At 41.4% G+C, this 24823-nt stretch overlaps 2 protein-coding genes across 4 annotated transcripts in view; one reads left to right on the top strand and one right to left on the bottom strand.

Annotated features, from left to right (window-relative positions):
- Positions 1 to 785: 785 nt before the first annotated feature.
- Positions 786 to 8020, top strand: map6d1 (MAP6 domain containing 1). The gene is made up of 3 exons (XM_058066398.1): positions 786 to 1511; positions 2789 to 3116; positions 7552 to 8020. The coding sequence occupies exons 1-3, from the start codon at positions 1036 to 1038 to the stop codon at positions 7621 to 7623; spliced, it is 876 nt and encodes a 291-aa protein (XP_057922381.1). The 5' UTR covers positions 786 to 1035; the 3' UTR covers positions 7624 to 8020.
- Positions 7761 to 24823, bottom strand: part of yeats2 (YEATS domain containing 2) — a 19591-nt gene continuing 2528 nt past the window's right edge. Inside the window, exons 6-30 of one of the 3 annotated variants that reach the window (XM_058066393.1) lie at positions 23361 to 23479; positions 22384 to 22545; positions 20285 to 20396; positions 20125 to 20169; positions 19867 to 20035; positions 19512 to 19748; positions 18976 to 19143; positions 17989 to 18080; positions 17231 to 17419; positions 16932 to 17160; positions 16699 to 16857; positions 15537 to 15661; positions 15188 to 15334; positions 14918 to 15100; positions 14128 to 14485; positions 13924 to 14058; positions 13607 to 13726; positions 13043 to 13181; positions 12811 to 12887; positions 12643 to 12722; positions 11184 to 11388; positions 10791 to 11026; positions 10566 to 10640; positions 10333 to 10406; positions 7761 to 9399 (exon numbers count right to left, since the gene is read on the bottom strand). In XM_058066393.1, coding sequence (XP_057922376.1) covers positions 9291 to 9399; positions 10333 to 10406; positions 10566 to 10640; positions 10791 to 11026; positions 11184 to 11388; positions 12643 to 12722; positions 12811 to 12887; positions 13043 to 13181; positions 13607 to 13726; positions 13924 to 14058; positions 14128 to 14485; positions 14918 to 15100; positions 15188 to 15334; positions 15537 to 15661; positions 16699 to 16857; positions 16932 to 17160; positions 17231 to 17419; positions 17989 to 18080; positions 18976 to 19143; positions 19512 to 19748; positions 19867 to 20035; positions 20125 to 20169; positions 20285 to 20396; positions 22384 to 22545; positions 23361 to 23479 — 3744 coding nt within the window. In that variant the 3' untranslated portion in view covers positions 7761 to 9290. The remainder of the gene's footprint in view (positions 9400 to 10332; positions 10407 to 10565; positions 10641 to 10790; positions 11027 to 11183; positions 11389 to 12642; positions 12723 to 12810; positions 12888 to 13042; positions 13182 to 13606; positions 13727 to 13923; positions 14059 to 14127; positions 14486 to 14917; positions 15101 to 15187; positions 15335 to 15536; positions 15662 to 16698; positions 16858 to 16931; positions 17161 to 17230; positions 17420 to 17988; positions 18081 to 18975; positions 19144 to 19511; positions 19749 to 19866; positions 20036 to 20124; positions 20170 to 20284; positions 20397 to 22383; positions 22546 to 23360; positions 23480 to 24823) is intronic. The other 2 variants (XM_058066394.1, XM_058066396.1) reach the window with 2 other exon arrangements.

Here is a 24823-nt window from a genome sequence, read left to right as displayed (position 1 = left end):
AAAGTGCTGCACAGACTAGTAAAATTAAAAAGTAATAATCCAAAACTAAAAGATAATTTAAGAAATAAAATAGTAAAATAGATATTAAAATACTAAAAATAAGAAACAAAACAATAAAAGTATAAAAAAAATAAAACCAATTACAATAAAAACGAAGAACTAAGAGACACAGGACCATACGACTCACTCAGAGTTAAAAGCCAGAGAATAAAAGTGGGTTTTAAGACGAGACTTAAAGCTTTCGATGTTGGGGGCCTTTTTTTTTACTTGGGAGGGGAGAGAGTTCCATAGTTTGGGGCCAACTACAGAAAATGCTCGGTTAAAATGACGTCAAATTCTATAAATAAATGTAAAATAAACGGCAAAATGTTGGATTAGAGTGATCTTAATAATACTTACTTAAAAATACCTAGTATTTGGAATACAGTTGTTAGTCATGTTGTCCAGCAGAGGGCGGTGTTACACAGCTGTTTGCAAAAGTTTGACTTGCTACCATTATATTTCATGCAACTATTATAAAAGGGGGTCGTGGATATCAATGTACCTTTTTGTGTTGCCTACTACCGTATTAACATGCTTGGGGTCTTGGACATGAATTGACCCAATGTCAATTAAGCATCCTGTATATCATGTCAAATTAAATGATCAGCCATATTCCTCTACTAGATCCTTGACGTTGCATCATAATTGCAACATAAAGAGATGCGAGTAGATGATTTAAGAGGCATGACCTGTCCATCACTGCATTTAAGTTGAGTGGCTTTGCAGTTTATTGTAATGGTGCAAGTAGACTGGAGTAAATATTCACTTGGAGTGGGGGTGGGGTGGGGGGTATTTTGCGTGGATTTATCTGCAGAGTGGAGACACTATGTGTGAGAGGACTATTCAGTGACGGCGGAACATTTGATCCCTTCTGGTGCGGCTGATAGTGGACCCTCCTCCAGTCCCACCAGGACCATTCTCTTTCATGTAAACCTGTTTTAGGTCTATGCGTTGGATTCATATTCATTTTTGCCCAAGTCAAAGAGTTGTGCTATGGCTTGGCCGTGCATCAGCAGAGTATGCTGCCTGGCTCGGTTCTGGAACCAATTCGACAAATCAGACCTCTCCGTACCGCTCACCATCCAGAACTACTCGGACATCTCCGAGCAGGAGGTGCGATCCGTCACCAAGCAGGTTTCATCCTCGGAGAATAACTACACCCCAGCCCCTGGACAACAATGTGCCGATGATGCGGGGACGAGAGGGTCTTTCCGCGCACGGAGGGGCCCCGGGTACAAGCCCCGGGGGGACTACCAGCCTCCGGAGGTGCCTTTTCCTAGCGTCACGCAGTACAAGCAGGATTTCAAACCCTGGCCCATTCCGAGGAAGGATCACTTCCCCTGGATCAGTAATGGGGGCAGCCCGGTAAACAGTTCTCACATGGCGGTAGCACCTGGGGAGGGCAGGGTGCAGAAGATGGGGGAGCAGGAGGTGAAGGATGACGAGGAGGGAAGAACCAGCTCCTACAGGTAGGACATGTCTCTCATCTGGGCCACTTGATGTGCTCTGTTAAATTCCAGATTTTCACTCATCCGTGACCATACAGAGTAGGAGTTCTTATAGGGACTCACTTACTTATCAACACCAGTTAAAGACATGTTTTATTATGAATCAATTCATGGTTCCTACTAGAAAAATGTAAAAGAAAAAATCATCAAACTTAATTTGTCAGATTCATATTCTGCCGAGAACCATATACTATAGACAGAAGAACAGGGGCATTAATCAACAATTGTCTAAGTCAAGGGGTCTTAAAACACTTCATAATAAATAATAATAATAATATCATCATCATCATTTTTATTGTATTGTATTGTAATTTAATTTAATTTAATTTAATTTAATTTAATTTTCTTCTTTTCTTTTCTTTTCTTTAATGTTTATTATGATTATTATTTTTATTATGATTATTATTTGTATTATTTTTATTATTATGATTTTTATTTTTATTTTAATAATAATAAAATAATAATAATATTTTTTATTATTATAAGAACAAAAACCTTTATTTTTATATTATTAATTATTATTATTATTATTATGATTATTATTATTACAGAAAACTCCACACGCACATAGCCCTGTGTGAAAAAGTGATTGCACCCTCCTGTTAAACCATAAATTAGATTAATTGAGATCCATCAGTCTGGAAAAGGCAAATTCCTAAAGCTTTGGGACTCCAGCAAACCACAGTGGGAGCCATTATCCACAAATCCTGAAAACATGGAAGAGTGATGAACATTCCCAGGAGTGGCCGACCAAACCACCCAAAATTACCCCATGAACTCAGTGACAACTCATCCAAGAGGTCACAAAAGACCCCACAACAAAATCCAAAGAACTGGACATTCATAAAAATAAGAAATCAGTAAGTGGGCACACCACTGTATGTATTTTATGTACAGTATGTACATATGTGCCATTGTCATTGATTTAGTTTTTGGAATGTGGGAGGAAACCAGAGTACCCAGAGAAAAGCCACACAACAAAAACCCAGGTCTTCCTGATTTCCTGATTGTGTTGCCTACATGCTAACCACTCGACCACCATGCTCTTGTCTCTATGTCATGTTTTGTAAATTATATGAGAAGCAAAGTGAGACATTACAGCGGAATAATTAGACATATGTACTGTACAGTATATTATATCCCAGAAATGGTTTCCTATGTCTGACAGTAAGTCCCACACATAGTCATCATCATTGTATAACTATAGCTTACTAATACACCCTGCACCCTTCTTCCAGCCAAGAATATAAGCCATGGACCAGACCCATCAAAAGTACCAGAAAACAACCTCCAGTTCCATATCCCAACCCTCGGACCAACCGGGACAGCCCCCATGTCCCACCTGAGACCAGCTATCAGGCTGCCTACAGTGGTGAGGCCCACAGGTCAATAGGGCAGCACCAGAAGGGCATCGCATCTGCTAGCACCAACATACAGCCCACCTCCGTACCTCTGCCGGTTCATGCCGCCAAGTTGCAAGTTGGCCCCTCCCACAACCACACCCCTCTTATGCTGCAGACCATCCAGCATGAGAAGGCCGAGCTCAGCACATCAACAAAGCGTCAGGTGAGGACATTTCGGTATCTTAAAAAGATATTAGATATTAGTCTGGATATTAGATGGCATTAGATTGTTCTGGAATGCTGGAGCGGCAGGACACCTCAGCTAAAAGTCATCTCTCAGGTGGGGCGCCTCAAAGTAGTGATGCAGCATTGCGTCTCAAAGTGACCCAGCTCTCTAAAACAGGCCATATTAGGTAACACGCCTCTCGCTGACCTCAATACCATCGGGTGGCTTGGGAGACAAGTGCAGAAAAAAAAGTAGATATTCATTGTCTTAAAAGAATATTAGCATGTAGCTGCAATACTCGTATTATAGTTGCTGTATGCACACTTATAAAATACATATACGTATTCTGCAGATGGCTTTCCATTAAAAAAAACAAATGTCTGGTTACAGGTTAAATAACAGGTTACATACTTCTAATGATTATTCCAAAATTATATAGATTTTTCGGATATTATTATTAGTAGTAGTAAACAAATTATAATACCCTGTATATAATACAGTATATTTCTACACATGTATTTATTTTTCTTTATTATTACTGTTAAAGTAAACAAATTTCATACATGAATGAAAAAATACATTGTCATTTAAAACTTGGATGAGCTGTATTAACAACTCTAAATGTAATAATATAGCTGTATAAAACTGCACTATACTATGTAGTGACAGTGAATAGAATGCAGGAGACAGGTGATGCATCTAAAACTAATAAAATAAGTGTCACTAATATCATTCAATTATATGTTTATTATTGTAGTTGTTTTTACAGATACAGTAAAACTGCATTGCATGATACTGAGGATAGTCTAGTAGAGAATAGAATGCAGGAGACAGGTCATGCCTTTAAAGTAAAATAACATTTGGGACACAGTTTTAATTTACTCCTAGAGTATATTCATTATTATAGTGTGCAATTTGTACTGGTATACAACTGGACTACATCATACCTGGACAGGGGTTTTCTAATGGTGAATAGAATGCAGGAGACAGGTGATGCATCTAAAACTAATAAAATAAGTGTCACTAATATCATTTAATTATATGTTTATTATTGTAGTCAGCCGTTTTCACAGATACAGTAGAACTGCATTGCATCATACTGAGAGTGGTCTAGTAGAGAATAGAATGCAGGAGACAGGTCATGCCTTTAAAATAAAATAACATTTGGGACACAGTTTTAATTTACTCCTAGAGTATATTCATTATTATAGTGTGCAATTTGTACTGGTATAGAACTGGACTACATCATACCTGGACAGGGGTTTTCTAATGGTGAATAGAATGCAGGAGACAGGTCATGCCTTTAAAATAAAATAACATTTGGGACACAGTTTTAATTTACTCCTAGAGTATATTCATTATTATAGTGTGCAATTTGTACTGGTATAGAACTGGACTACATCATACCTGGACAGGGGTTTTCTAATGGTGAATAGAATGCAGGAGACAGGTCATGCAGGTAATGCATCTAAAATTTAATTAGTGACACTATTTTAATTCAATACGTGTAATCTCTTATTTTGGTGACTCATTTGTAGTTGTTTATAGAACTGCACTACATCACACTGGGGGGGTTCTAGTCCCAGTGAATAGAACACAGGATACAAGTCCAAGTCCAAATGTTTCAAATTCCCCAAAGACATTCATCCGTACTTTTCAAATAAATTCAGATGAAAAATAATGCAAAATAATGGTCCATCTGACCTGATTTAAAGCATCCTGCCATAATGAGGAGTGCGCCAAAGAGACAGATGTAGGGATTGAAATTTGAACACCAGACAAAACCAAAATAACGGCAAGAAGGTGACAGGATTTGTGCACAAAGCTGGGAACTCATTGACATTGTTGCAGATTAGAGCAGGATAAAGCTGCTGTACCCTCTATGACTCACTGCCCTGCTGTTGGGCATGGTGGCATCATTTGTTTACATTCAAAGTTACACCATTGGAAGAAAATGTTACATATTTTGTTACTAAAAATGTCAGCAAGTGTTGATGGTGTTGATGATTTGCATAACTCTCTCAGTGACGTTCAATTAAACCTTTGCAGTATGATGGAGTGCAAGCGAGAGAGGTCAATGGCAGGTCACAGTGCCTATTAATATGAGTGGCCCAGTTGAAGCGAGGGAGGTTTTGCACGTTTCACTACTTCATCATCGTTACAACTTTTCGGAGGTCAGAGATCAAACAGAGACAAATGTGTGTGTCAATTTGTCAAAGTGCTGTGTGGCCCCATTCATAGATGCTACCAGATCATTCATTCATTCATTTTCTACCGCTTTTTCCTCACAAGGGTCGCAGGGGTGCTGGAGCCTATCCCAGCTGTCTTCGGGCAAGAGTACACCCTGGACTGGTCGCCAGCCAATCACAGGGCACATATAGACAAACAACCATTCACACTCACATTCATACCTATGGACAATTTGGAGTCGCCAATTAACCTAGCATGTTTTTGGAATGTGGGAGGAAACCGGAGTACCCGGAGAAAACCCACACATGCACGAGGAGAACATGCAAACTCCTTACAGAGATGGCCGAGGGTGGAATTGAACGCTGGTCTCCTAGCTGTGAGGTCTGTGCGCTAACCACTCGACCACCGTGCCACCATACCAGATAATGTATCTTAGAATTATATATTGGGACCAAGGCTGCTTATGTTCTATATTTACCATGAAAATCTCGCCATCCTAGTTACAACACAAGGCAAAGAGATTTGTGTGAGCACATTGTATAATCCGTGTCAGACATTCGCCAGACAAAGAAAAATGCAAAGGAACTCATTTTGGATGCAGAGAGAGGCACTCATCTCCACTCTTAAAACAGTGCACGAATGCTCTCTTTCCATCCAGGAGTCTCATATGTGGAGGGACGGTGAACCGATTGCATTGAATTACATAAAAGGCTTCAAAAAGCTAACAATGCACCAAATATGTTTCATTCATCCATTATTCTGCTTTCTTCTATTCGTCTCACTATTCTTCTGCTTTAGACCTCTTCCCCTTTCCCACGCTGCATACAGAGAGGGGGACTCCTGTGCCAATTTGGCAACAGGAAGAAGGCAAAATAAGGGTTTAAAACAGGGGTCTCAAACTCAATTTACCTGGGGGCCACTGGAGCTAGGGTCTGGGTGAGACTGGGCCACATCAGGTTTCCCCCCCCCCAAAAAAACGCATTTATTAAAAACAGAAAAATGAATAAACTTTGCTTTGGTTCCGATTTTCTACAAGAAAAGCTCTGATAAAACATTCCACTGTTCTCAAATATCTTAATTTTTATTTTTCTGCACAAAATAAGATGAAAAATAAATAAACAAATCAAGAATAAGGAAAATCAATCAATCAGTAATAAATAAATATAATAATAATAATAAAACGGCAAATAATAAAAACTTAAGAAACCACATATAGTTGGTGGGTAGACAAATTATTTTTTTCAGATTAAAATTAACAAAGCATTATTAGAGCCCTGTAGACATGACAAAACACGACTATAGTCACATTTATATTTTTTTATTTACAACATATTGCGCAACTGCAGGGTCTTGAGACACAAGCTAACTCGCAAACTAGAGAGCTAGCGACCTAAACGGTAGCCTTCAAGTTATTTCCTTTGAACTTAAATAGCCAAAAACTTACCACTTCCACACGGATAGGGAGGATAACTATTAACAGTTATTCAACCTTTAACAGGAACATTAATCAAACGTAATAATTTTTTCTGGGTACATGATACCATACAGCATCCATATCAAACTTGCGCGGGCCGCACTAACATTAAACTTTCATATCAAGGCGGGAGCCTAAAACCAGTGTCCTGCGGGCCACATTTGGCCCGCGGGCCGCGTGTTTGAGACCCCTGGTTTAAAAAGTCATGAGGCCTAGTGCATTACTACACTGTATGGATACATAGTCATACCAATGAGAGTTCACCCATGTCTGTGGTATTTTGTTGGGATAAAGAATTAAGATTCGTATGGAAATAAGCGTTCTTGCTAAATTATTGATTGATTGAGAAAGTGTGTCCGACTATTTCTGCCCATTATTGGAGTTGTCTCATCTAATTCAGTGGAGAGGCAGACTAGGCTGCTGCATGCACGGCACAATAGATGTTGTTAGTGAATGTGTGGGAGGGGGGACTACACAAGTACACAATGATACACACACACACACACATTGATTTGCCTTCCCTCAACATCCACCCAAGTGCTTCTGGGACAGAAATCCCACAATCCCGCCTAAAAGGAGGGGGGAAAAAAGCCTTGTGTTCTGATGCTCACATAAAAGACTCCATAGCAGTGAAGTTAAAATAAGATGCCCCAATTTGGCTGACAGATTTGGCTAATTGCTAGAACGCAGAATATGGGTGATTTCTCAGTGCTATTAGCAATATGGCAACCCCTTTCTTTACTTTACATGCCTCTTTGTTTACTTTAGGAACATCTGGTTAGGACCAAGCTGCCACCAAACCCTTCTGCTGTCTTTCAAAGTGGATCACGGGCCTTTTAACATGGGACCGGCACCAGGCAAGAACTACACACCAGAATCTATGCAAGGAAGTCCCTGCAGAATTAAGAAGACACCCCCTAGGCTCCCGATCCCCCTCTCCGCCTCCTTTACAGCCCGGTTTGCTTCACTTGCTCTAGAATTGAATATGCATGTCATTGAATAGCTAATTATGCTGCACAACACAAGAAACTGTCTTTTCATTTATTTCCTCTTAATTCAATTATCTCATAATGTTGCTTGAAATGGAACTTGCTTGGGTTTTAGCAATAAAATTAAGTTATTGAATTTAATACAATTGTATTTGGTTATTTTGAAAGTGTTATTTTGTGTATATAGTTAGAGGAAAATATTAAATGGAATAATGAATAAAGGTTTTAGGTCTTAGTGGTTTTCCTGTTTCTTTTTACATACTAAAAATATGAACACTGTATGAAGGTAAATAAAACACCGCTTAAAAGTGCATTTTTATTTTACTGCCACTTTTGGTGGAGACTGTTCTGTATGACCCATTTTTAAAAGACAAAACAAGTCTCAGAAGCTTACTGTTGTGAAATTATGAATTTATAGCAGTCTAGCTAGCAGCAATTCTGCATTAATTAAAATTCCATTCCTACATGCTAATATTAGCACAACCATATCCTCAATTTTGGGACACCACATTCACACAATATATTTTTGTCATTTAACGCAGGGGCGACAAATGTGTGTGTGTGTGTGTGTGTGTTGTGGTTGGGCGAGAGTTGTTGTGGTTTGGACAATTCCAAAGGGCCCTTGACAGACGGTACAGCGGCCTAAACTTTATTTTTTTTCCCCTCCAATGGCGCCCAGAATTCCTGGCAGCTTCCCAAACTAGACGCATTGGCACCAAAACAAGGTGCATTTAAGCATGACAGAATTTAACAGGACTTGATTGATACTTTTTAGTGTTGTTTATTACAAGAATATCGATTATTTTGGGGTTTTTTCACTGAAACATGAAAATACATCATCGGGGGTATTGTCTATACACTAATTTGGCTTCAACATTCACTTCAGACCAACACTTGTGCAGTAAAAACATACTTACAATACAGTATCGGTCCACTACACAGACACACACACACACTGCTGTCAACATACATTATGATCCTGGATAAAAAATATAACGGCATCTATTTCGCATTGCTCATATACAGTGTGTACATGACAACATGACTAATATAAATACTGAGACTGGTGACAAGAATGCAAACAGTCATAAAAATATCTGTTATTATATTATTAACCTTTAGCTGACTGGTTTTATGCCATCAGAATAATAAAACAGTTTGGAACGCAGCACATGAATAAAAACCTGCAACGATTGCATGGTGATAATTACCCCCACAGGGTATCACACAGGATGCTGATGATGATGGCAGAGCCGTGGTTACCATCACAACGGCATCCCAGTAGTAGCCAAGGGGGCGGAACGATGAATAATAAGAATAGTGTGTTGTCAGTTTATGGTAATGAACTAGCAGGCTGTGTGACAGGAAACACTTCAATGTAAAAAAAAAAAAAAATTACCGGTAATAAGGTGATGAGGTAAGCAAGAGTGCCACAGTCCAAACAGTACTAGGATCAGCAGTCCTTCAGTGAGCAAGTTCATGACCTTCTGGTGGGAATGTGGAATTTCTTCAGTTTCATCAGTTGTCCTTGGCCAGGCAGCCCATGTGTGAGTTGGTGAGGAAGTCACAGGTGGGGATGCTACATATGGCTTGGTGGATGTTCATGGCTGTGATCTCCCTTGGAGCCCTGGGAAAAAGCACAACACGTGGAGAATTTCATGTGGGACATTTTTTTTATTAGCTAACTGATGTGTTTAAAAAGGCGTGTTATGTAAGTAGGTAGAGCAGGGGTCTCAAACTCAATTTACTTGGGGGCCACTGGAGCTTGGGTCTGGGTGAGACTGGGCCAAATCAGGTTTTAAAAAAAAAAAAACGCATTTATTAAAAACAAAAAAAATTAAAAAATGTCACTTTGGTTCCAATTTTCTACAATAAAAGCTCTGATAAAACATTCCACTGTTCTCAAATATCTTACTTTTTATTTTTCTACACAAAATAAGATGAAAAATAAATAAACAAATCAAGAATAAAGAAAATCAATCAATCAGTAATAAATAAATAAATATAATAATAATAATAATAAAACGGCAAATAATAAAAACTTAAGAAACCACATATAGTTGGTGGGTAGACAAATTATTTTTTTCAGATTAAAATGAACAAAGCATTATTAGAGCCCTGTAGACATGACAAAACACGACTATAGTCACATTTATACTCTTTTCATTTACAACATATTGCGCAACTGCAGGGTCTTGCTAACTTGCAAACTAGAGAGCTAGCGACCTAAACGGTAGCCTTCAAGTTATTTCCTTTAAACTTAAATAGCCAAAAACGTACCACTTCCACACGGATAGGGAGGATAACTATTAACAGTTATTTAACCTTTAACATGAACATTAATCAAACGTAATAATTTTTTCTGGGTACATGATACCATACAGCATCCATATCAAACTTGCGCGGGCCGCACTAACATTAAACTTTCATATCAAGGCGGGGGCCTCAAACTAGTGTCCTGCGGGCCACATTTGGCCCACGGGCCGCGTGTTTGAGACCACTGGCGTAGTATTATGTAAGTAGGTAGAGGGTTGCATGTTGAAGGCAAACTTGGACCGACCTGTTCTGAGGGGATTTGGCGAAGGCTCCGGCGAGAGCTTCTCTCAGGATGTCACTGGCCAACTGCTCTGTTGCCTGCAGTATAGAAACACACTCAGGAAAAAGACAACACACTCCTCTGCACAGCACAAGGTGAAATGTGCACTTTTGTGAGCTGAGAGAATGCTGCATAATTCATCTCTTCGGTCCAAGTTCACTGAAGGAATAAAAGAGATAAAGTGAGATGATTCTGACCTTCAGAATCATGGCTTCAATCACCGGAGCAAAAACGTTCTTCTCCACCTCCACTGGCTGGAAGGTTATCCCAATCTAAAAAAGACAACAAAGTGTTTATGTAAGCCACCTTATCTTATGTCGCTTTCACTGAATAAATTCATTCTAGCTGTTAAAGGCTAAATTAGTCATGAAAGGCCTCAGAGCAGAGAACAAATCAAATAATGTGCACAAGATGCTGCTGACCTGCTGCGTTGCTTCACTGACAAACTGGGCCGACACACAAGGTTCAAGGAAGAACTTGGGCTCCGTATCGGCCTCTTGCTCCTCCTCCTTAACTTTTAGTTTCTGGCACGGTGGCATCACAGTGACAATATCCACTATTTCGTCGTCTGCATCCTCCGGTTCTGTCTTGAGCAGAGCTTGCATCTGCTCCAGCCGCAGCATCAGCTCTTCACAGCTACTGAGGGTGGAGGGGCACTCTGTGGAAAGATTCCATTTGTGCATCTGTCACATCACTTCAGAGGCTGCAACATCCCAGTCAGGCAGAAAAAAAAACTTCCTTCTTCTTTTCATCCATACACATCACTGAATACCGAGGATGCTGAGACACTATGCTACAAAGTGAAGCACACCCACCAGGCTCACTGTCAATCTGGGTGAGGATGTCCTCGATGGACTCGTTGTCATTCCTGCGTTGTGGTTCGGGGTCAGGCGGGGTGTAGCCCCTCTGCCGACACCACTGCACCACCTCTCTGGTCTTTGGGGGTGTCAGAGCCTGGAGACGAGGCGAGTGATCCAACATGTTCTGGATGGCCCGCTTGACCGCCACCGCTCGCTGAAGCTACAGGATATACCAACGTTTATCACATACTACAGTATTAATTGGCCCTAGAAACGTAGAAAACCCTAGAAACCGCCCATGAATGATACGGGAAAAGGCCGAAATGATACTGTGTCAAAGCCCAGGGCAGTGATACTGATAAAATATAGAGTTTAACCATGTACAGTATCAGCCCCCGTAGCTGTCCACTCCGAGCGCGCTGCTCTGAGAACAGCGCACGAGCGTGAACACACAGCGTTTGTTTTGCTGCCGTCTCCTTTCTGCAACTATGCCCAACAAAACTCCCAGGTCATGAAGTGGGCTCCTGGGCTTAACTTTCTAAACTCCGCGCATGTGACAGGAAATGTCACTGTAACTATAAAAAACCCAAATTTGATTAATGGAACTTTAATTGTCAGACATTGATAAGATAAGACTGTTGATAAAATATTATTGTTGAAATATTTTTGCAATTGTTGTGTTTACACTGTTTAGATATAATACATGTAATAAACTGAACATTTTCTGGAAACAAAATGGTCTTTTGATTAAATAGTACGTGATAATAAGCTCATGATTAAATAGTATGTGATAATAAGATCATCACATGGTTTCACATGTGATAACCTATAAGTATGGGTTACTGATTTAAAACGCCACCACTGAAGTCTAACTGTTTTACAGCCAAGCTTTAATGAGAATGCAATTATAGACATTTTAGAGCTTAAAGGGGACCTGTTATGCTTTTTCCATCTTTCTGACCTATAAATGTAGTTATAATGTTGTATTCTCGAGTTAAAAGATGCCAAAGTTTCAGATGTAAACGGAACACAGTTGCCGTTTCTTTTTGTTAGGGCTTCAGCGTCAACACAGGTATTTCCCATGACCCGTAAGCTGATATAAACTTGTTTTCTCAAGCTAGAATGCACGAAAAATGGAAAGAAATGTGTTCATGTTTCACATAAGGATTGTGAATTATGGGCAAAATTCCAAAAAAGTGCAGTTCCCCTTTAACAGCAACAAAGCCATTAAGAATAGATGAGAGGCAGGCATCTGACCAGATAAAAGTGAAAGCATGAGGTGAGCAGAAAGCTTGCTGACTCGGGTGTGCAGCGCAAAACAAAAACATCTGCATACGATGGAAACGAAATGTTGCAGGAAAAGAAGACGTTTTAAGTAGGCGCTTGGCAACCTGAAATGAACCGATTCAAACTGCTGCTTTCCCAGAAAGACTGCTGGTTCATGTAGTGCTATTACTGAGGGCAGATAACCCACCTCGGATGCCCTGCGTTTTCCAATATTCCAGGAATAATACTGTTCTGTTGAGGAGGCACAGAATGGATGGGAGTCCTCAGCTAAAGAAGATACACAGGGTCAAAATTGCATTTTATACTTTTCATCGCAATTTAGTTTTCAATGAAACCAAATGAAAGGCTGGCTTACACTTATCCGGCACAATGAGGGGGAACTTCTTCACCACAGCTGTCAGCAGCTGCATCATGGTCTCTATGTGCTCCGTGCTGGGAAGAGAGCAATTAATTACCCGCTAATTAGCCGAGATAATCCATCACATTCTCATTTATAAGCGACTGCTCAAGAAGCTTCTGCAGACAAATCACTTTCCCCCCCCCCTTGTGTGTCGGTTAATGTAACAGAGAAACGCAACCATCCGTACTTGATGAGGTCATGCGTAGAATGATCGGCGCCTTGTTCCTGCTTGACCATGGTGGCTGCAGAGGTAATGTGGAGGGGGGTGCTTGCTGGGGGCGAGGGACCAGCTGTGACGGCTGTGCCGGCACACGGCTCTGTCTTCACTGTGGCAACACAAAATAATATGTCATTCATTTCATTATCTAGCCAGTTTGGAGATATATAACATTACTAGAATTAGTTGTATACATCAATACAATTCTAGAAATACTAGGCATGTGCAACATATTCAATTCATTGAGTGTTAAGAATTTGATTGATCACATGCAATTCATTGTTGACACTGACATGGAAAAAAAGGAGTTCAGAACATTCAGAGATAAGCAATTATCTGATGAATTGATTCAACTGCTAAATACTAACTGTGCCCAATATTGCCACGATATACAGTAAACAAGGACTGGGAAGTATTTGCTATTACATGCAAAGTTAAGGGTCATTTGGACGTTATGAATGTAAGAAAAGGCGGTGGAATGGCTGAGCACAAAGGAACACCGGGAGGAAACAGCGATGACTCCCTCTCACCCACCTTGTGCCAGAGGCAGGGCAAGGGAGGGGGAGGCGTGGCTGAAAGGACTTGGGGAGACTCCCGCTGCTCCAGGGGGGGTGGTGGTGGGTAAGGAATGACAACAGGAGCCTTTAGACACCACTGTGTACACAATAGGACACACAGTGATGGAAGCAAACAGGATTTACATTCAAATGAAAAGTGAGAGGGAGGAAATAAAACGCCTACTTTGACATCTCAAGAGCAAATTCAGAGGTAAAGCCAAACTAAAGAAACAAATTTGAGCTACAAAGGACTTTTTATATCATGTGACTAATCTGACACGAGTGCAGCTTTACCTTTGCCCACAGGCATGAGTAGGGTCTGCAGCCCACCAGAGCCACTGGCCACACCAAGCTGCTTGAGCTGGTTAGCAGGGATGGTCAAGACTGTCTGCTGTGAGTTGGAACCTCCAGAGTGGATTTTTAGCATTCCTAATATAAGACATTTGCGTTTTTAAAAATTCAGCATTAGCTCATTTGGTGAGAGTCTTTGAGCCTTACCTGATAGAGTTGCACCGGTCTTTCCTCCTGCTGCTATGCCACTGACTAGCGACGTACTACTGCTTTTGGAGACACTGACCACAGAGCCCACACTTGCACCCTTGGCCATGCTGACCACAGGCATGGTGGTGAGGCCTTTGGCGACCGTTACCGCAGCACCCGGTGAACCGACAACACTTTTGGCTGAAGAGGTAGCAGCACCTTTGACCAAGGTGGCAACAGCGGTCTTTGACATGGCGGCGGCGCCGCTTGCTCCTCCGGCGGCGCTGGCACTCTTTGCAGCACTGATCACTGCCGCTTGATTGGCTGCAACGAGCACAGAGTGGTGCTGGGATGCAGACTTTCCACCATCAACAGCCTATGGGGAACACAATATGCTGCAGTTAATTAAAAAAGCAAACAGATGCAACTTAAAGTTAAAGAGCTGGCTGTTTACTCTGCAGTCTCTACACTCAGATATAATAATAGAGATCTCAGTCTGCTCATGTTTGTGGAGTTGATCATGTTTACTTGTGTCTCTCTATGAATGAGGTCAGTGTCAGGTCAGTGATTTTATGAAATGTGGAAAGACAAAGCATTTGTTCATTCACTCCTTTTTTGACTACCAATGCCAAAAGAACATTTTGTTTTTATCGACATTTTGGAGCAAAAGCCTATTTTAGATAAATGAAGCCTGTAACACATAGTATACATTTTTACATTTGTTGACAATGATTGAATTTGGGGTTGGTCTGGAGGCGGAATAAAGCAAACGACTAGTAAGTAGTAAGAGAGTAAGTAAGAGACTAGCCTGTTGTTGCTGGATGGCAGCTGCAGAGCTGACAGAGCTGGAGGTGGAGCTAGCAGCCGTGATGACTCCGCCTGTCATCCTCAATGTGGTCATACCCGGCTTAGACAAGTGGCCCGCCGCTGTCACCGTCTTAACAGAGCCATCAGACAACTTCATTTGTGCACTCTGGGAGCCGCCCCCCACCTGGGACAAGTACAGCAACACAGACATATAATACTACATTTCACAATCACCACTGAATGCAAATACGCCTATCGTCTCGTGTCATACCTGAGCCAAAATGGCCGCCTTCTGCCCCGCTGTGACTCTGATGGCCTGCTGTGGAGCAGTCGCTGGAGATGACGTGGCATGTGCTGCCACACCAGAGCTCCCCTGTTTTCCCGAGCCCTGTGATGGCTGGCCCACAAGAAATGTGCCCTAAACATGGTGTGCAAATCAGACAAAACCTCTGAATGACACATATGCATTACAGTTGCATTAGAACAACTGAGATACAACTCATTAAATCACACTAAATGAAGCATGGACCATGTTCAAAAACAATGAACATGTGTGGATGAAAGGAACCGTATCAACTATTTAGTATATCTTTTGAGGCGTGCATTATAGTTCTACCCACCTGTGGAGTCTGTTTAAGGATGTAGGATGTGTAGGACAGGTTGGAAGGCAAACTGCCAGATGATGAAGAAGAGGATGTCTGAGAGCCCCCAGCACCCGCTGACGAGCTGCTTTGAGACTGTTGACCTAAATTAAAACAGCCACAAGCACACCAGGCGCAAATCTCATCAAGAATTGTCCCCTTGTGTTTTGTTTTTCTCAATCAAAAAACATCCCATTCATTTGAGTCATTTCAAATACATTTCAAAACAATGACAGTAAATGTTTAGAGTGAGGCCTCTAGCTTAGAAAGCCGAAAAACAATGATGACCCTTGAGTGACTCAGAGTCAAGAGAGGAACAAAGTTATCTAAATCTGTAAAAGCTACTGAAGGGTAGTGACATATTTAATACAACGGCAGGCATGGAGGAGAATGTCAAGGCTTGAGGACAGAACACTAACCTTAGATACTCATCGAGTCATAATACTTATATAATTCTAATAATAATAATTGCTACATAATACAACAGAAGGATTAAAAAAAAGGCTGCACAAAACAAACTTTTTGTCACGCCCTATGTGACCGCTTATGTGACACTGGTTTATTCCTAAGTTCTGCTTTTCAGGCTCTTATTTTGTAATAATTCCTGTTTTGTTCCGTTCTATATTCTGCCGCCTTTCTTGATTACGTGCACCTGGCGCTAAATTGTGTTTCCATTTTTTAGTTCAGCTGGTGGCGTGTTTCCTTTTTTGAAGCATTACATTTAGTCATGCCTGCTGTGCATGTTTTATAATTTAAGCTATTTGCCTACACCAGGTTTCCGTCTCTGCATTTTGTGGTTACGACCATACCAGAATGTGACACTTTTTACATAAATATAGGAAGTACAAACCTTCCCCAGCATGTTTAAAGGGGACCTATTGTGCTCATTTTGTGGACTCCTATAGAGCAGCAACACACAATAACCCACACAGAACACTTTCTACCTTGGTGCAGAATCTGTATTGGCTTGGATTTCCAAAACGGTCTGTTCTAATTTATTCCACCCACGGATCGCCTCCGAGCATTCCAATTCCACTGTGCTTTGTCCCACTCCCTAGGACTTCCGGAATACTGCCGAACCCCACTTCGTAATTTTGTCATATAGGAGTTGATAAGACACGGAGAGCTCCTTGTGGTTCACCTGCACTAGAGGCTCTGAGGATGGCTCCCTGTGGGATGAGCAGCAGCTTGCCCTTTCCTGAGGGGTTTTTGCTGTTGGTGGTCAAGTAGAGCTTGGTGCCCGGAGGCAAATTGGCCAGATTAGCCAGGTTGTTTGCAGGGAGCTGAAGTGTAGCCATCACTGAGAGCAGAAAAATTATTGACACAAACTGAAAAATTGAATGAACAAACATTGGAATTGGGCAAACTTCTGACCTCCAGTCTTGCCACTCAAACCACCGCTTGCCTTGGCTGCAGCCTGCTGACCAGAGATGCTACTGGCTCCACTGACAATGGCTTTTGTCACTCCCTGAGCCAAAACCTGCTTCCCACCCACCACCTTGGAGACAGAGGGGTTGCCCTTGGCGACCAAAATTTGCCCGCTGCTGATGGCCACTTGTTTCACTGCAGACTGGAGCGTCGAACTAACTGGAATGCCTAACATCTAGAAACGGGAAAAGCTTTTAACAACGCACTTAACAAACACTTAACGGTAAGTTGTGAGACGGACTAACCTTGCTACTTGTCGCCCCTGCAGCTCCGCCTGGCTGTTTCTGGGCCGACATAGAAATCACGTGACCTCCTTTGACTGGGACAAGTTGATGTGCTGCTGTAGCAGCTGGTTGCTGTTGGGTGGTTACTGTAGAAGCAATCTGTTGCTGCTGCTGTGTTGAAACTTCTCCTGGTTCTTGCTTGATGATAACCTGTAAACAAATACGTACATACATGCAGGATGTCATTTAAATGCAGTGACTAAAGACATTGCAATGTTAAATACAGGAAGAATGTTAGTCTTCTAAATCATATTTAAAGATCAGCTAAATCACGATAACTGATAATTAACATTAAAACATACCGTATAAAAGCATTGAGTTGTTTTTAAATAAGCAGCAATATGTTTTCATGACTTCATTTAATTGTAGCCTAGCTCAACAGAAGTCAGCAAGTTACCACTGCAAAATCCAATCTCATGCCAAGTTTTGCTGTAGTAAAATTTAAGGGGAAACATATGCATTTTTCTGTGGATGCTGATTTTACAGTGAAATCAGGCACCCCAACCTGCTTAATTGTCTCTGGGAGGAAAAAACTCCCTCTCCTATCCCCACATTGATGTCCTACATAAAAAGCTTGCCAAGGCACTCACATCTGCTGAGGATAGAACCTCGCCTGCTATTAATACCACGTCGCTTTGTTAAAAGTATAGTTACGACAACAAAATGTTCAAATGTTTTTGGTCACACATCATTCTTAAGAGGATCAATACTCCACTCACTTTCATTCCTGATGAGAGGAAGCTACCCGTGTGAATCTTAGGGGCTGGTGAGCGACTTCCCTGAGCAGCTGACTGTTTGGCCGAGGGGCTTCCTGCAGAGAAATTTCCACACAAACACAAATAATGCAGTTGAAGAGTTTGAACATTTTGCAAGCATGATATGGTATATTCCTGTGGTGAGTACTTAAGCAAGGGACTGTTTGCTATGTTTGCTATCAGCTGATGATAGCGATTTGACAAAGTTTAGCTACTAATGTGAGCTACCACTGTATGTATAGCCTATTATAACAACAACATGACTGTAAATTGTTTATCATATGCCAGCTCTATGGGCGACAGTGGCTCAGGTAAAGCAGGTCATCCAAAACTCTGCCACTTTTGTTGTGTCCTTGGGCAAGATACTTTACCCACCTTACCACCTGAGAAGCAGTAGGTGCAAATTGGTCAGTATATCCCTGCGCATCTGCAGCGACAGTTGTAATCTTGAGCCAGTGACATACAGTCCCTTTAAAGGTCCAAGGACAGGTCCAAGTAATAGCACCTTGAGTCGGTGCTAAGGGACTTAGAAAAAACGCAACATGCAGCTATTTTGCAGAGATGATTTCGGTGAGGTTGGTGGGCACGTATAGTGCTTGAGCTAACTGACAGGAATCTTATCAGCTGCTAAACTGCAGGTGGTGGATGTTAGGTATGATCCGATTTTCTTCTAATATGACCATGAAATGCAGGAGCTCTGTCACCATGGTAACCTACCACCAAGGAGCATCACATTTTTGAGTGAAACCAGGCAACAAACACAAAGGTGACAGTCTAAATTACAAATGTGCTGTACAAAAACAAAAAACAAATGGCTAACAGGGATGGGGGTAAAACTATTTTTAACTGCCTAGGTGGGCAGCTCAGACATTCCACTGCAGGTTCACTTCCAATTTGAAGCGCTGATGCTTTTTTTTCTCCACAACAAGTAGGAAGTGAATGTAGGCGTACCTGCGGAGGCGGCAGACGAGGACGCCACGCCAGTTACTTGGCCCGGCTTGTCGACGATGACATAAGGGTTGTTGAGCACCGTAGATGAGCTCTGTTTGCTGTGGACAGGCGTGGATGTGGTAGGTGTGCGAGGCAGCGGTGAGTGGCTTGGCGTGGAGATGGGAGAACCTGTGTGTGGTGAGAAAGCAAAAGGGTTATTTTCCGTAAAATAAACGTAGTTGGGTAAAGAAACAACTGATAATGCGATTGTTGGGGCAATGGCTCTCAATCATGTCTGTCATGCCCCTACTGGGGGAAAGAACACTATTACACTATGACAGTTACACTTTGCATAATGTCAATTTAAGAAATAAAACCTTGATTACCTAACAAATTAAACCAATTGGTCTTTCCTTATTTAGTGAAATGTTTTTGATGATTAATCGAACAAAATTTCCATAGAATACTTGATTACTAAAATAATCAATAGCCGCAGCCCTAATCTTAAGAACACAAGCAAGAAGGTCATTAAATGACCACTAGGTGGAGTCATATACCTGAGACAATTTTGCAGCTCATTGTTATAGGTTGGAACGACTTCCCAGGAGACTCAGTAGGGCTTGGTGGCTGCCCTTGAGGAACAATTTTGCAGCTTCCTGTAATGGGCTGGAAGGCAGAGTTGCCATGGGAACCCAGAGTGATCCTGTCACTCGCTTTAGGTCGCGTCGGTGTGCGTTCCCCTGCAGCGAGGCCTGCACTATGACATCCTACAGACCTCTCTGCTTTGACTAAACCTGAAAGAAGTTAAAAACTAATATTACCGCTTCTACCAAATAATGATCGAAATAATGATAATGATATTTGTAAAATATCATCTTGAATTAAACTGCACAAATGTTCATTTATGCATACCTTTCTCTGAATTGGAATTATACAAGCTTGGTGAACTGGAGCGTCCACATGTCTGAGGTGCTGACATGACCGCCATTGGGCTGTTTGCTCTCTGGGTCACTTTGGAGGAGGATGCCTGCAAGACGTAATCCTCGCAAAGAGAATTCCGATGGAGTTCTACGTCCACCACCTTGAAAGAATTAGAACCGGTAAAATTCTTAGTAGTTGGACAAAAAAAAAAAAAAAAGTTGTAATAAAAATAACAAAAGCAACACTTACAGTCTCAGCCCCCAGTGTTTGCAGCCCAGTGTATGTTCTGTCAAGCTGCAAAGACAAAGGCAGTATACATTTCATACATAATCTGAGTGCTATAAACAGTATAGTTTGGGATTCAAAGTCAATGTGCAGAAAAAACTTGTGTATGAAAAGTATGTCTGACCTTCAGCTGATGGATGATGTCAATACGTTTGTTGCGAGGGTCTTTGAAATGAATCTGGATCCTTACAGGAAACTCACCCCACCCGCGTCGAGTTAAATGAAAGGGAGGCTCACTAAAAACATACCAAAAACCCAGCATCATCATTATAAGAGGGCACATCTGCAAAAAAAAGCTTTTCTATGGAGGATGCAATGAATTTGTACAAAAACACTCATCGTCTCCATCTGTGAAAATTAAGTGTGTGCATTTTTTGATCACAGCATATGAAAAAATAAATAAAAAAAACAGGAGCCAGACGTGAAGATTATGGACTGTTCCCACGGCAACACAAGTACCCTGTCAGCTGAACAGCCAGAGAGGTCAGACAGATTTAGACTGCTGACATACAAAATAGATCATTTATTAAAAAGCCACAGGCAAACTTAAATCCCTTTTTTTTTAAACAAAATAATAAACTGAATAGAAAGCACAGGGGTGCCATCGTGTGTCATGATAGAACATCACAGGATTAGAAGCATTCCACTAAAGTCAGGTGTCACATTCTTCATGTATATGCCACACACTGCAGTGCAGCAGCAGGCTGTGTATCATCTATGATCACCCCACACTAACCACAATGCAAATGCAACGTGTAGTATTTCTGGGCAAAAAAACTAATTCAGGACAATTGAATTTCATCTGCAGATAGATTTTACAGTAAATGAATATAGCTCTGCTCCCTTCATTTACCAAGAACTTATTTTACACTGCAATTTCTATTCATGCGTGTGTGGGTTTTCTCCGGGTACTCCGGTTTCCTCCCACATTCCAAAAACATGCTAATTGGCAACTTCAAATTGTCCATAAGTATGAATGTGAGTGTGAATGGTTGTTTGTCTATATGTGCCCTGTGATTGGCTGGTGACCAGTCCAGGGTGTACCCCGCCTCTCGCCCAAAGACAGCTGGGATAGGCTCCAGCATGCCCGCGACCCTCATGAGGGTAAGCGGTACAAAATGGATGAATGAATGAATGAATTGACACTCTATATATAAATCCGTATACAACCATGTATACAAATGAAAGGACACCCAGTATCATAGGAAAAAAATACATTGTTTTTTTTCATCACTAAAATATGGATTTTGTAACGTTGCTGCATGTTGGGATGAAGGCAGGGTAAACCTCTACAATATCCTAAGTTTGTTTCGCCTGATTTAACTCGCCTATTCATGCAGCAACCTGGTGTTTGTGCACTTACTTACTGCGTCAGTTCAAATCTTTCATTTCTGAATAAAGAGGCATACATTTAACATGTTTTTTTATCCGATTCATCACAAAATAGTTTGCTTATTAATAAATTCATCAAAGAATCATTATGTGTTTAATGTTATCTAAGTTGTTTATCATTGCATTTAGTATTAGTAGTTGTTCTGGGTGTGTTTATCTGTTGGTGCCAAGTTTGCTGTGCAGTGCTTTATCTTTCATCGCCACGTGCGCCATTTCCATTGTGTGTAAACTCAATGTTTGTTCCATTTTGACGACAGCCTGCCCAAATAAACAGCCACTTGCTACAAACATGCTAAAGTGCCTCTGACTGTCTCTCGTGTGACGAGAGATCGCCACAATATGGATGTTTTCTTCTAGCTGACTGTGTGTGGTGTGTACACTCTAGGTGTGCCCACGTTTAGTCATGCTGAGCTGAGTCATTGTGTGACATCACAGACTCCCACATCATGATGGACTTTATGTGCCGTTTGGACGGGAACACAAACATCACGTGGCAAGTGAAAAATCAGGTAACTTGTATAACAATTTAATGTATGGGCTGATTTATTTTGTGTATTGTTGTTTTGTTTGTTTTACACACACACACACACACACACACACACACACACACAGACAGACAGACAGACAGACAGACACTCAAGCAGCTTGTTTTCCTACTTTTAGTGTAGCGGAAAGAGGTGTGGAAAACTAATAGCCTAGAATAATAATTAAACGTTGGAGGTAAACACAGTGTGTCTACCAGCAACACAAGAGCGTAACCAAAAACATTTGTCTTGGCGTCCCTGAACGCTGCCCGAGGCAACTGCTTGAAAACTGCTGATTGGCACTAACCTGACTTCGACCAGGTCGTTAGGTTTGTAGCTGGGGTGCAGGAAGAACCAGACTTTCTTGACAAAGTGGTCAATAGTGGGCTCCTTTCGGGAACCTCTGACATACACCATCCACTTATGAGTTGACTGGTCGTTCTCTTCACGCTTATCTGGAGGGATGTACCTGACAGCGGAGGAGAAACAGGCTGAATTAATGCATTTTTTTTCAAAGCTGTGGTAAATATAACTAAACTTGCTCCAATTAATACATCCATTCAGTTAACTGCCACGTCTCCTGTAGTCAATAGGGTGGTCTATAAAAGCAAATTACAGCGGGGGTCTTTAGCAGCAGGTGTAAAAAAAAATAAAAAAACATTGGATGCGGCTGCACACAACCTAATAATTAATATATATTATTTATTAACGCCACAGCAAGAGCTGCATTTGACCATGATCGGTCAGCCTCTAACAGCTTTTCCTCTGCATGCCCTTTAAAATGTTGGTAATGAAAATGCGTGTTACACTTGTTGTACATATCAGCAGCATTAATGCTGATTGAGCAGTTTGCCCCTTAGCGCACCTATTACATTGCTTTTGTTGTTGCTGTGTTGTGTTAATAAATGACCATGTGGTCAAAGAGAGCCGTGTTTTCCTTTCCCATTTCTCATAAAGTTAACCCCAAACTTGTTCATACTGTTGAGAAATTCTCAGTTAAAATATTGTTTTTTTACTCTGTTGGATGGGGAAATGACACAGGAAAGTGACAAAAGCCAGCTCACTTTCTGAGTAGAGCGAGACACTCTTATATGACAACAATTCAAGAGTGTGTATGTGTAATGGATGACATCGCTACGCTACTGGAAGAATACAAATACTTGAAGATGCACATGAGATGTCATTAAAACTTGCGAACCATGATGAAATAAGATGAAAATGTGAAGTCAAATAAAGCAAGAGGTTAGTCATCCTGATAGGAAATCAAACTGAAGTCCCACTTACTTAGACACATTGCCCACAACGATTGTCTTTTTTGCATAGAGTCGGGATGCCTCGTCTCCTGTGGTGTGGTAGGTCACCCTCTGATCACTTCCCATGGCCACAGGAACACCAAATGTGTCCTACAAATACCAATAGAAAAACACATTATCTTGACAGTTTTCTGCTGTTAATAAATGGGACAGCAAATGTGACGTGTGCAGTGAACGTCCCACTACAGTCCTGTAGGAGGTTGTCAACAGGCAAACCAATAGATTATTCATTCATTCATTCATTTTCTACCGCTTATCCTCACAAGGGTTGCGGGCGTGCTGGAGCCTATCCCAGCCGTCTTCAGGTGAGAGGCGGGGGTACACCCTGGTACACGCCAGCCAATCACAGGGCACATATAGACAAACAACCATTCACACTCACATTCATACCTATGGATAATTTAGATTAGCCAATTAACCTAGCATGTTTTGGGAATGTGGGAGGAAACCGGAGTACCCAGAAAAAAACCTGCGCATGCACGGGTAGAACACACAAACTCCACACCGGGATGCCCAAGGGGGGAATCAAACCTGGGTCTCCGAGGTGTGTGACCTGCGCACTAACCATCCTCACACTGTGCAGCCCCAATAGATAATTTTTATGTTTAATTCTTAGAAAAGCAGAAAAAAATATTTTGTACAGATGTACACTGTACTTTTATATCATATCATACACCCCATTTACATATGAAATACTACATTTTGTAATATTTTAATGTTTTAAAGCTTAGACTTTATACTTTCACTTTTTAATGTGAGTTACAGTTAACAATTGAGCTTTTTAACCCTTAGATTCTTCTGGATTTCTTTCCCTGGTTGTCTCCCTGTGTACACAATCTCATCAACTGCATATTGGGTGCATGAATCACAAACCCAGAAGATTTTTTATGCCATTCTTGGCGGGCTTGTTCGGCATATACTGCAGAAACTCGGTCCTCCCTCCTTCATGTATGTTGCTGTATAAAATTGACCTCTCCGGTGATGAGCCTGCTGGTATCAGATGTGTAAGTGTGACAGCAAATGTATACCGACAGTCACCGTTGCTAAGAATCAAAGGTTCCTGGGGCTAACCCTTGAGATTCACAGCACTGAATTTGGGTTCAACAGAAAAAAAGGGAGAGGCCGTTCTGATCCTCACCATAATACACCACAGAAATACGGTGGATGAAAACAGCCAATAGAAAAAAAAACAGAAGCGATCCTCTTCTACAACCAGACCGAAGGAGGTGTTGGCAACTACACCTGCAAGCACCAGATGCAAAGATGACCCATAGTGCTGTGGTGCAACATGATGCCTTCTTCTTCTCCTTTCATGGCGCAGCACCCTCAATTATCACAAATATCACCAACGCACGGTGACGCTTCCTCATAGAAATTTCTTTAAAACGTGTGACTCTTCACATGAAAAGTCGACAGGAAGGTAACCCAAACCTA

Source organism: Doryrhamphus excisus, chromosome 3, assembly GCF_030265055.1.
Source record: "Doryrhamphus excisus isolate RoL2022-K1 chromosome 3, RoL_Dexc_1.0, whole genome shotgun sequence".
NCBI lineage: Eukaryota > Metazoa > Chordata > Actinopteri > Syngnathiformes > Syngnathidae > Doryrhamphus > Doryrhamphus excisus.
This window is presented reverse-complemented; position numbering and strand designations above follow the sequence as displayed.